The sequence below is a fragment of the Mercenaria mercenaria genome, chromosome 9 (genome assembly GCF_021730395.1).
Source record: "Mercenaria mercenaria strain notata chromosome 9, MADL_Memer_1, whole genome shotgun sequence".
Lineage (NCBI taxonomy): Eukaryota > Metazoa > Mollusca > Bivalvia > Venerida > Veneridae > Mercenaria > Mercenaria mercenaria.
In genome coordinates this window covers 20062909-20075416 of record NC_069369.1, presented here as the reverse complement: position 1 = coordinate 20075416, position 12508 = coordinate 20062909, and the positions used below count along the sequence as shown (strand labels likewise).

The following is a 12508-nucleotide window of genomic DNA, read 5'->3' as shown; positions in this document are numbered from 1 at the left end:
TAATTTCAGTCAAACACACAAACTGCAAAATCAGCTAAAAAATGAGACCCCAAATTATACTGGTGGTGTATGATCTAAGTTTCCATGAAAAATTTTGTCATGGTGTTATTTCATGATCAAAATGCTATCTTCATGTCAAGCATAGATCTGTCATGTGATTTTACCAAAAAAATTGCAAAGAAAATAAGGAAAATAGCTCTACACAGCGAAAAAACTGAGGACTATTTGTATCCGCCATTATGCGACTGCCATTTTTTTTCGCGCCATTTTTCTATTTAGTGTCTGTATGCCTTGATATTAAGGTATTGGACCCGTAATAGAGTACCTCCTATTTGAAGAGTATTCAATTCCTACCATAAACCTACTTTGACTGCAATTTTCAGGGGAGCGTAGGTTGAAGCCCCACTGGGACCAAACATTTTTTTTTCATATTTTCCTTTTTTTCTAGTAAGTTTTTGCTTCTTTTAAGACTTATTATGGATGTATTGTACAAAAATGGAAAATTTTCATTATATAAGCGATTTCTTGCTGTTCAAAGTGGATTTTCCTCTGAATCAGGAGGGGTAGAGTTAGACGTCTTTAAAAATTCTGAGTTACATGCGGTAAAAGTTCTCTATTTTGTCTGCATTCTTTAGATAACATATTGTGGAAGAAATGCAGGTAGGTTTTACTTCTGCCCCAAGGTTATTTTTGAATGAAGTGAACAAAATTCAAAACAGACCCACATGATTCGACCTTAATTTTTCAATGTTGGGGTTAGAATTTTGTCTCATTAAATCTGTTTACTTGAGACACCCTAGAAAATTACAGTTTTATTTTGTGTATTATAATTGTTTAGCAATAGTTTGATGTTCCTTTTATCAAAATTAATGCTGTAATGAATTCTCTGCAAACGTTTTAGATAGTGGCCATCACATTGAAATTTGTCTCTACTTTAGCTTGAGGAAATACCATAGATTATACAAAATTTACAAAAAACGGGACAATAAAAGTTGTTTAGAATTTGCAACTCAGTGCGAAACATGGTCAACTTTAAGAATATACCAAGCAAATGCCATTTTTAAAACATTACTATTAGGGGTCCAATACCTTAAGATACTTAAAGTCTTCAAAATTAACTATTTTCTCATTTTTGCCGGAGGATTTGTTTTCATAAGCTGCAAAAAGATCGATAGTGATGCACATTTTAGATTTGAAATACTGAAGTAGACTGTACTGGATGGTTTTCTGCTGGGTTAACTGAGGGGATTGTGATAAAGTGAACTCCCCAAGGCAAAAGCACATCACAATGGGAGTAACAAGGATTTAGTCCTAGGGACTTCAGTTCCAAGCATTAGCTATCTCAACCATTGCATCTACATTTATATCTATAATCAGACTTATGCAGGTTAGCATGCATGGGCTTGACACTAAAGCACATTCTTTGCAATATTAAATCATCTGTGTAAATATTTAACAATTTTGTGCATAAAGCAAGTGTCAGGTTTTCGCTTTTCTAATGACACAACTGAAATGACTTTAATTTAACCTCTTAGGTTGTCACTTTTCTGGTGTCACCACTGAAATGACTTTTATTTAACTACTTGGGTTGTCACTTTTCTGATGACACCTGGCACTAAAATGACTTTAATTTAACCACTTACTGTACTACCTTCAGTGAATCGCTATGAGTTGCTGTGTGTTGATCACATGGCGCGGGGTAAGACGGGTCCAGATGAGGAGAAGATGCTGGTTGCCTTTCAAGCTTTCGATGCTCTCATTCCAAACCTCGGAGTGTATACAAGAATCTTCAAGAAGTTGAGGGATGATTTATATGGTAAATAGTAGATCTAAGTGAGGCTGAGATATCAGTAATGAAATATGTGAAATTAACAAATATAATCAAGGCCTTCGAGGGTAGAGTTGAATATCTAAGCATCTGAATGATGAAACATGGTAAATTACACGACAAACCACAAGAAAGCCTTGATTGTTTTCATTTTTACATGTTCAAACCACCAATTTTTTACATAGTTATGGCCCCTTTCCAACTTAAAATTTACCAAACTCATCATTGGTTTCCAGACAATAATGAAAGGCTTGACAGATTTAAATAATGTTTGTAACTCAATAAAAACAAACAAATAGATACCTTGTGTAGAGGAATTTACAACTGTTACTGGTACATTTGTATAACGTTGACGTCAGAACGCGCCAGAGGCTGGAAGTATGCTGTTAAAACAAAACATTTTTTGCATAACAAGGCCATATTTTAGGGGTCGGGGAGGGGAGGGTATTATTCGTCCCTTCTGTGACAGTTCTAGTTTATATGGGAGTGTGGTATATTTCAGATGCAGTTTACAGTGATGATTTAACAACCACACAAGATGGCTGTGTTACTAAGATACCGTATTTCATTCACATCACACGCAGACAAAATCAACAGTCAGAGAAAATGGATGAAATGGAAGATCAACTTGAAACTGTAAAAAAGAGGTATTTTTTTCATACAATATACTGTGAAATCATTAATATTCGTGGGGGATTACTTTTCGTGGATTTCGTGGTTGAGTCAATGCACGAAATTTAATCCCAACGAACAAGTAAAATTCCCATTCATTTTATATTCAAAAGTTGAAATCCACGAATTCATATCCCAATGAAATTGCTGTTTTGACCAAAACCACGAAATTTCATGCCCACGAAATTAAATGATTTTACAGTATCTGTTAGCTGTCTTGAAAACAGCTTTTTGAAATGTTGTTTCATATTGAATGTTTATGAAGTTACTTTGACCTTGAAGTAAAGGACCTTTTAAAACCAAAACATTAATTTATATGTTTAGCCCTTCTTTTATTTCTTTATACTTATTTATTCATATCTTACGATCACCAAACTGATAGATAGTCACAGCAGTCCAGATGGTCAAGCTGGTAATGGATGATCATGTTTGCTTCAGGGGAGTAATTGCTGGGTAATAAAACATATGAAACAATGATTCTTAATAACCTGATAATAAGCTACATGCTATGACCACCAACTGCTAGTAACATCTGCATTTAAAGCGGATCTGTCTGATTTAAACTAAAGATAATTAAAATTTTGGGTTCAAATGTATAGTGTACAGGAAGATAGTAAACATTTTGTTCTTTTGCAGCTATTATAAAAGATTTACTTTAAACAGATCAGTTTTCATAAGAGAATCTTTCAAGTGAAACTGGCCGAAAACTTGCCCTGCTTCATTATAAACAGAATATATATACAGACACTTTAAATGTATAATATGTCAAGGTTAAGTGCTTGTGCTATTGTTTGCATGCCTGTTTCTATGTTACAGATTATTTGAGAAGCACAAGCAATTAGAAGAGAATCAGAGAGCTACTGATGACTTGAAACAAAAAGTGAATGATCTCAATGTAACTATAGAAGATATGAAGAGTGATTTAGCAGACAAGATGGCTGGAATAGAAAAGTTAGCTTTTATATCCTTTTTGCACCTGTAAAGTAATACAATGATTAACATCTGATGGCCCTTTTCCAATGGAACTTTATATACATGATCACCAGGGAGTATAGATGTTAGTGACATAATTATTTCTTTGTTGGATAGACAAAGATGGGGGCCCCAGGGACCCCATCTTCAAACAAGTTTGTTTAGCAAACTACTTCATATTCTTAAAGAGAATCCAATGGGACTTCATACATATGGCCACTGTGAAGTTTAGATGTTTGTGACATTTTTTTCTGGGATGGATGGATGGATGTGGGAATTATCCCCACCTCTCTAGCCCCACCCTATACAGAAAAGTATTTCTTTCTTTTTCTGCAACTTCTATAACACATGATTATCATGAACTTATCATGAAGATGTGCATGACTTTTTAGCTCACATGTCACAAAGTAACAATGTGAGCTTTTGTGATCGCGCAGCGTCCGTCGTCCGTCCGGCTTGCGTAAACTTTTGCTTGTGACCACTCTAGAGGTCACAATTTTCATGGGATCTTTATGAAAGTTGGTCAGAATGTTCATCTTGATGATATCTAGGTCAGGTTTGAAACTGGGTCACCTGCGGTCAAAAACTAGGTCAGTAGGTCTAAAAATAGAAAAACCTTGTGACCTCTCTAGAGGCCATACTTTTCAATGGATCTTCATGAAAATTAATCAGAATGTTCAACTTGATGATATCTAGGTCAGGTTTGAAACTGGGTCACGTGCCATCAAAAACTAGGTCAGTAGGTCAAATAATAAAAAAACCTTGTTACCTCTCTAGAGGCCATATTTTTCATGGGATCTGTATGAAAGTTGGTCTGAATGTCCACCTTGGTGATATCTAGATCAGGTTTGAAACTGGGTCAACTGCGGTCAAAAGCTAGGTCAGTAGGTCTAAAAATAGAAAAACCTTGTGACCTCTCTAGAGGCCATACTTTTGAATGGAACTTCATGAAAATTGGTCAGAATGTTCAACTTGATGATATCTAGATCAAGTTCGAAACTGGGTCACATGCCTTCAAAAGCTAGGTCAGTAGGTCAAATAATAACAAAAAACTTGTGACCTCTCTAGAGGCCATATTTTTCATGGGATCTATATGAACGTTGGTCTGAATGTTCATCTTGATGATATCTAGGTCAATTTTGAAACTGGGTCAACTGCGGTCAAAAACAAGGTCAGTAGGTCTAAAACTAGTAAAACATTTTGACCTCTCTAGAGGCCATATTTTTCAATGGATCTTCATGAAAATTGGTCTGAATGTTCACCTTGATAATATCTAGGTAAAGTTCGAAACTGGGTCATGTGCATGTAATAGAAAAGCCTTGTGACCTCTCTAGAGGTCATATTTTTCATGAGATCTTCATGAAATTTGGTGAGAATGTTCACCTTGATGATATCTAGGTCAAGTTCAAAACTGGGTCACTTGAGCTCAAAAACTAGATCACTGTTTCAGATAATAGAAAAAAACGATACTTAGTTCTAAACTAGACATGTGGGGACAGGTGAGCGATTCAGGACCATCATGGTCCTCTTGTTCTGAGATGGACAGGTGTTTGGTGTGGCACCCATACCCTCAAGTTTGCGATGCAAATTACTTCCACAGTTTTATTTTTCTGTAATGGATGAAGCTTGGTGGGGAGCAGCTACACCAAAAAATGTCTTCTCTCCGCTGACAAAGCAATGTTTGAGGCTATTTATCACATTTAATGATAGCTTCAGCATTTTTTCAAAATTCATGGAATGTCGTGCTAAATGAAATTAAATAGACTCACAGTAGTTACTTAGTGACACATGAATTTTTAGATGATAAATATTCATTATTTTCAGGTTAGAGAAGGACTTGAGCAAGGAGAAATCAGACAGAAGCAATGAAAGGGACATAATGCAAGGAGATATTGATGATTTACATGTATGTATTCTGTGTTAAGGTATCCAATCTATAAATAGCTTGTTCTTTAGTAGTTCATTATGTTAGGTTTTAATATAGCCAATTGATATGTAAACTCCCATATTGTAATTGCATGTTAATTTAGAGTAGGTGGTCCATAGACATTTCAAAGCAGAGTAAATGAAAAAAAAAATATTGGTGTAAAATATTGGGGATTCTGAATGGTCTGAAATGTACTGTGATTTCAACAGCTTGATATAATTATTTAAACGTTATTGAAAGAAGTATTTTTCTTTACATATATGTATTCTAGAAATACCTGTTGGTATCAAATATTCTATCTTTGAGAAAGTATTTCTTTATGATAATAAATACTTTGTTTGAAATTGGCTGATCATTTGAATAGTGAAACTGACTGATGTTGAGACGTCACTAAACAAGCTTTCAGCTTAATTTGTGTTATAAGTGAAATGACCTGTGCAACATAGTGTAAAAAGCTCAGTAAAGCATTTGCTTTTTGTTATGCCTTCTGAAATATGCAAATAAATATGACTTGACTTGGCTGACATAATGTTAAGAATAAGTATAGTATGATCTCTGTTATGAAGCTGTCCGTGTCACTTATTCTAAATCACATTCACCTCACCATTATGAGTTGAAACAAGCCTTTCTTAAGGTCAGACATTTTTATATGAAGCCTGATCCAGCTTGCATGCCAAAAGTAAGTGGGCTCTACCAGAGAACTTGTCTGCACTAATACACAGATGGGTACCTTGTCTTTACCTCAGACAATCAAGCTGTATAGAATTGAATAGAATATCTTTATTTTCCAAACTGGTCCATTTCTGGCCTGACATTTACAACAGTTAAATGGACACATGAAATACAACCCAGGAATGACTGAACAACTGACACTAGTATGCTGGACCATGCTCCACTGGATATAATATTATGATAAATTATCCTGCACTATAATAGAAGGGGGATAACTCCCACAATGAATAGTACTTAGGAGAGTTATAAAAGTTAGTGTATATGTCCTTAGTCATTATTATAAGCAATAACCCAACGGAACAAACAGTTACTATCAAAATTTGTCCTTGTAAAGCAGCTGTATCAATGGCAGGGAAATTAAGATTACTGTTTTATTTTCCAGGCTGAAATCAGTGACAAGAAAGAAGAAATAGATTTTTTGAGTAAATACAAGAAGGGATATGATGACTTGTACTATGGTATTACTCCATCTTTTTTTCCTATATACTTATTTAACAATATGAAAACAAAATATTGTAATTATGTTCGATACTTAACTTTTAGCCTGCTGCCAGCAAGTGATTTTGCCTTTGCAACCAGTACAGACCAAGATAAGCCTGCACTTCCATGCTGGCTGATCATGGTCTGCACTGTTCTCAGTTAAGTCAGTAAATTTTCAGTGAACACCCCTTTGAATAAGAATTGGTACTGTCCAAATTGAATGATGGACCAGTTCATTTTAGAAATTTAGCATGGTAAAGGTTTAGTTATTTGGCATTTCATATATTATATCACAAGTAAGCTTTTTGTTCTATGGTGTATACCAATGCCTGGTATATACAAGATGGAATGTATTTGTTAGTCTTTTTTCAATTGGTAAAGTATGATGAAAATTTATATGGTGCAGCTATGTCCAAAGACCAAATAAAGAAATAAATTCTGTGATGTTAATGAATTTTAATAGCATATGATGATAATTATATTGATCTTCAAGCTTTTTTGGTCCTCCATGGCAGAGTGGTTAATGCCACTGACTTTGAATCACTTGCCCCACACTTATGTTTATGCAAGCCTTGCAACTGGTCATTATGTGACAAAGCTATCCAGCTAGTGTGCAGTAGGTTGGTGGATCTACCTGTCTGAAATAATGTTGAGAGAGGCATCTTGGGTCTTCCTGCACCGTTGAAAGTTGGAAAATTGCTATATGACCTAAATTGTAACTAACATTTCAGCATTTTTGGACCAGCCGGAAGATGAAGAAACTCCCAGGCAGACGAAAAAGCCTGTTGTTTCTACCAAAAGGGTATAGCTTTATTTTATCTACATAATTTGTTAATATGTGTATAGAAAAAACATACTGACACCATGGTTTTAAGTGGTGTATAGAGGCAATGTATTGACACCATGGTTTTAAATAGGTATATTGAGAAAGCATTGACACCATGGTTTTAAGTAGGTGTATAGAGAAAACATTGAACCATGGTTTTTAGTAGGTGTATAGAGAAAACATTGATACTATGGTTTTAAGTAGGTATATGAGAAAACATTGACACCATGGTTTTAAATAAATGTATAGAGAAACATTGACACCATGGTTTTAAGTAGGTGTATAGAGAAAACATTGACACCATGGTTTTAAATAAATGTATAGAGAAACATTGACACCATGGTTTTAAGTAGGTGTATAGAGAAAACATTGACACCATGGTTTTAAATAAATGTATAGAGAAAACATCGACACCATGGTTTTAAGTAGGTGTAGAGAGAAAAAGGCATGAAATAGAAAAATAGAAATTTAATTCCTTGATTGTCTGATCAAAAGTAAAATTAGAGTACAAAAACTGGTTTCTTGTCTTGAAAGTATGCAAGGACAAGTAAAGCTCATGGTATGCAAACCAGTCTCAGTAACTATTCTTGAATTACAGGCAAACATTATGACAAACATCCAGTTAGCAAAGAAGCTTGAAGACCAGATTATGACCGTTTTAAATACAGCTGTTGAAGGTAGGTACATGATTTTGCTATATATAAGACATGCATTATTTTGCTTTATTAAAGACATTGTATCAATATCAATTCTCTTAGCTTAATACTGAAATTGTGTATTTGCAGTGTTACATTTAATGAACACTAAAATGCAATGGAAATGGCCATATGGTCATGATGGTATTAAAAAAACTCCTTTGTGATATTTAAGTTAAAATTTGCCAAAGGGAAATGGCAGCAATTAAGTAAAATACATATTACATTGTATTTTGATTGTATATGTATAACTTAGCGGTAGTTTCTTACTTGCAATGTACAATCTTGCCTTGTTCATGTCTACAGTTCATGTTAGCTCAAATAATTTTGGTACATTGAACATTTTTATGGGTTTTATTTTACATGAGTAGCCAAGATTTTATGTTTTCTTTTCAAATAAAGAGGTGATTTAAGAATATTTACAGTAAGAATGTTCTGTTTTCAGAATTTGACAAATTTATGGAGGAACATAAAGAAGATCTGAAGCAGATTGAAATAAAAGACGACATAACTGATGCTGAGTTTGAAGCTCAGGAGATAGATATAGACAATGCTGATCAGCAGGTATATAAATGGTCCAGGAGTGTTTTGAATTATAACTGCAAGCCTGGAGTACTGGACAAATCTCTCCTGTAACCTAGATTTTGTCACTTCTCTTTGTAGACTTAATTACTGTTACCCATGCCAGGAATAATGGAATAAAGATGTTTCTTTATATTGCCCATCTTGGATGTTTTGTGTGTTTTAGATAAACTTTTGTTCAAATACAATAAACACAGCGAATTTAGGAATTGCACCTTTCTTCTAGTAACTGATAAATAAAACCAAAACAGTTTGAAGATTTTGGTAAGGGGACATTAACTGTTTGGAATATGGAATCACAGATAGTAAATTGATCATAGGCTACCTGACTACCTGGTTGATATAACAATTTTAATAAGAGTAAATAACACTGAGATGCATTTACTATAAATAATTTTTTTTAAATCTAGGGTCATACATTATTTATTAATAAATCTTAAAATTTCTCCATTTATTATTATCTTTACTGATACTGTTTCTGATTATGTTTCATACATGTTGAAACAATGGTTCATGATTCAATATCTGTTTTAGTTGGAGGCTGTGCAAGAACGGTTCAAGAACACTATAGGTGATATATCTAATGAGTTATTGCTGCTCAAACAACACAGCATCATGTTGATGGAACAGCTGCAGATACTAGAGGAAAATCATCCTACCCTCATGTAAGTGCTTCTGCCTTCAAGTTAGTACATCTGTCCTTTTGCTTGTACAGTTAACATCATGTTAGTTTGACTGCTATCATGTTAGGTTGACTACTATCTTGTTAGTCGACTAACTTAATATTGGTACCACCACTGTCATGTTTGTGCAACTACATTTATGTGAATACAACTACCAGCATGTCAGTACATTCTACCATCATGTTAGTAATATACCATCATTTGAGTATGGATTGAGGTAATTGCTACTCATGTATATTTAAGTACAACCTGTAGCACACATACAAATTGTCATGTTATTATTACCACCATAATGTAATGTACCAAATACCACGTTACCATGCTTACGTTTAGGCATGGTCGTAATCAGGTAAGAGGAAAAACAATGAAAATATAGCTTAGAGTAAGAAAAATGTTTTCCTTGAGTGGTCAAAAGAAAATGAGTATGACTGTAAAACTTGAAAAATCTTTCTGTTTCATCTATATATTGTCTATATTTGTCTTTGATATATAGATTTATTTTTGCATGATTATGATTCACTAACTGACTTAACTTGTGAAAATGAATACTTGTTAAACAGCAGTTATTGTTAAAAATAGTCTTATATTTTTCCTAAGTTTGACATACATCACAAATAATTTACTGTATAGACAAAGTCTTATTTAAAATATAGTGTTATATCATTTTAGGTGTTGCAAACTGAATAAATTAAGCTTCTTAGCCAAATGTTTTAGCTGTCAGTGACACTTTGAAGACAAACATTGAATTTTTCCTGTCCTTAATGAAAATATGAAACTTTATTTTTCATGTAATTTGAAAAAAAATGATTCAATTATTACAGGAGGAAAGGTGACAGGTTAAAGGTTGTAGACCCTGCAGTATCCAAGTCTGGTAAGTCTGCTGTTCCAATGCTTGGGTTATAATAACAAGGGTCTGGAACTACCTTTTGTATCAGATATAGTTTGATCCAGTTTTAAATTTTTAGTGAATTTTGTTTCATTGATTCTTGATGACAAGATGTGTTAAGAAAATGAATGGTATTTTATTTAAGCTATGGGAGGTTGTCTTCAAAAAGGAAGGTAAAGTTTTATAACTTTTATTTCTAGGAGTAGGTATAGCTCTTGTAAAATTCCAAATTTATTGTCAAAGGGAGATGTGTTTTATTGCTTATAAATGACATTTTATATAGGGGATATACTGTTGTCAAAGGAAGCAGAAAAAAGGGTTAAGCGTATACAGGAAGAGAGTATAAAAATACAGGAAGAGTTTGTTCAGTCCCCATATCTCAGGCTGAATGATGATAACTGGAAAGAACTGTTAGGTGATATATACTGCACAGCATGCATGGGCAGTGTGTTACAAATTGTTTATCAAATTGTTTAGCACAGAGTGATTTTTGTTGTGGTATGGTTAAGACATTTTAAGACCTGTAGATGGACTTTTAAGGTTTTATTTCCTAGTTTTCCATGGTTTGCTAAGATATAATGGTTATTTATATACTTATAAAATAAATTTTTTCTCAAACATTCTTGTCAATATATTAGCAGGTCCAGAATTAGCTGTATATGTACAGAAGCTAAAAGGAATATTTTGAATAAATAGACTCAAAAGGCATGAAATAAAGATTACTGAAATGTCAAAATTTAGATTCTTGAACAGCAGACCAGTAACATGAGTGGTATTCATTCAAAGGAATAATTTGCAGTATTTCATTGAAACAAAATTTCTTCATGATTTAATACACACGAAAAACTTGAAAAAGGTGTGGCTGACAGTCGGTTTTTGCAGTTAGCTTACCCACCTTGATAGCAGATTGTAGTTAGATTGTGCGAATTAAAAGCCCAGTAGAAGCAGTTTATTTTGTCCTCTTGGAAATTGTCATGTACTCGCATTGAACAGGTTTGTACAGAGAAGAAATAAAAAAGTCCAGAGATTTAGGAACTCAGGTGGATCAACTGACCATGATTACCAAACTTAAATACTGTTGTTATACAACTAAAAAGGTCATTTGGCTGTTTCTCAGTTACCTGTATAGCGCTATCTTAGTGTGAATATTTGTTTGTCAGTAACTTGCTTAGAGGTGACTTCTTCTAAAATCAGAGTCTCAGACAAGAAATGCAGTACAGTTTGGATATGGTAGTTTAGGTAGTGCACTGTTAAGAATATGAGCATGTTCTAGTAAGCACTTTTATACAGTGTATTGCACAAGTGTTTGAGGGTTCTCTTTGTGACTTTTTGCACAGCACATAAGTTTTGTTGGTAGTAAGGTAAGGTGAGGCTATACTTTAATACTATGAATATGATTGTATGTAAGCAGTATCCAGTGGTTTACTGTTAATTTCAGTGACCAGTTTGCTCTTGCTATATAGTATCATTTCCATCTTGAAGTAATTTCAAAGCAGAGTTTATCAGGTACTCTGTTGCTCATGCTTCTGATGATATTCTTGGTCTTTCAGTGGGTCTCAGAGATGATGATAATGATGATGATAAGTGATGATGGTGATAATGATGATGATGATAATAATAATAATAATATGATGATGCTGTTGATGATGATGATATTCCTGCTATATTTCAGATTCTATTCTCTCTGCGGGTCTCGGGGATGATGAAGACGAGGCAGACTCTGACCCATTTATCCCACAGGAACGTGTCTTCAGTAAATACGCTGCCATGATGTATACATCTAATAACCAAGGAAGGTCATTTGAAGAGTTCAAGGAAGCCAAATACTGCCCAAGTTGTGGGGAAAAGGTAATATTGTTACTGATGAGTAATTTAACTGAATGCATGGTTTTTTAAGTTGATGGTTTTACTTTTAACCAGTAGTTGACCAATTCACAGTGACTCCTGCTTTATAAGCTTCACTTCGAGGAAGGGGATATATTGTTTGCTAATGTCAGTCAGTCTGTAGTTGTCAGTAGATAACCTCTGTTGTTTCTGAATCATTAGGTCAAAGATCAGAGCATACTTTACATTGAAAATTGCATACCATGTTACATCGAATAGGCAATCAGGAGGGACATGTGTATTTTACAAACCAGGTTATGATTAACATAAAAGTTTTAGTAAATATAAAGAGATCATCAAGATGTTAATGCCTTTAATATGTAAGTTTATCGACTGTACTA

At 34.0% G+C, this 12508-nt stretch overlaps 1 protein-coding gene across 4 annotated transcripts in view; it reads left to right on the top strand.

Moving 5' to 3' along the window:
• LOC123546637 (uncharacterized) overlaps positions 1-12508 on the top strand; it is a 34974-nt gene that overhangs the window by 2792 nt on the left and 19674 nt on the right. For 3 of the 4 annotated variants that reach the window (XR_008372345.1, XM_045333080.2, XM_045333079.2), the window contains exons 2-13: positions 1658-1816; positions 2331-2475; positions 3317-3451; positions 5297-5378; positions 6514-6589; positions 7343-7413; positions 8036-8114; positions 8578-8696; positions 9249-9379; positions 10219-10268; positions 10567-10698; positions 11956-12131. Coding sequence is in view for 3 of the 4 variants with exons in the window: in XM_045333080.2 (XP_045189015.1) it covers positions 1658-1816; positions 2331-2475; positions 3317-3451; positions 5297-5378; positions 6514-6589; positions 7343-7413; positions 8036-8114; positions 8578-8696; positions 9249-9379; positions 10219-10268; positions 10567-10698; positions 11956-12131 (1355 nt within the window). In the remaining variant the exon portion in view is untranslated. The remainder of the gene's footprint in view (positions 1-1657; positions 1817-2330; positions 2476-3316; positions 3452-5296; positions 5379-6513; positions 6590-7342; positions 7414-8035; positions 8115-8577; positions 8697-9248; positions 9380-10218; positions 10269-10566; positions 10699-11955; positions 12132-12508) is intronic. The other variant, XM_045333081.2, reaches the window with a different exon arrangement.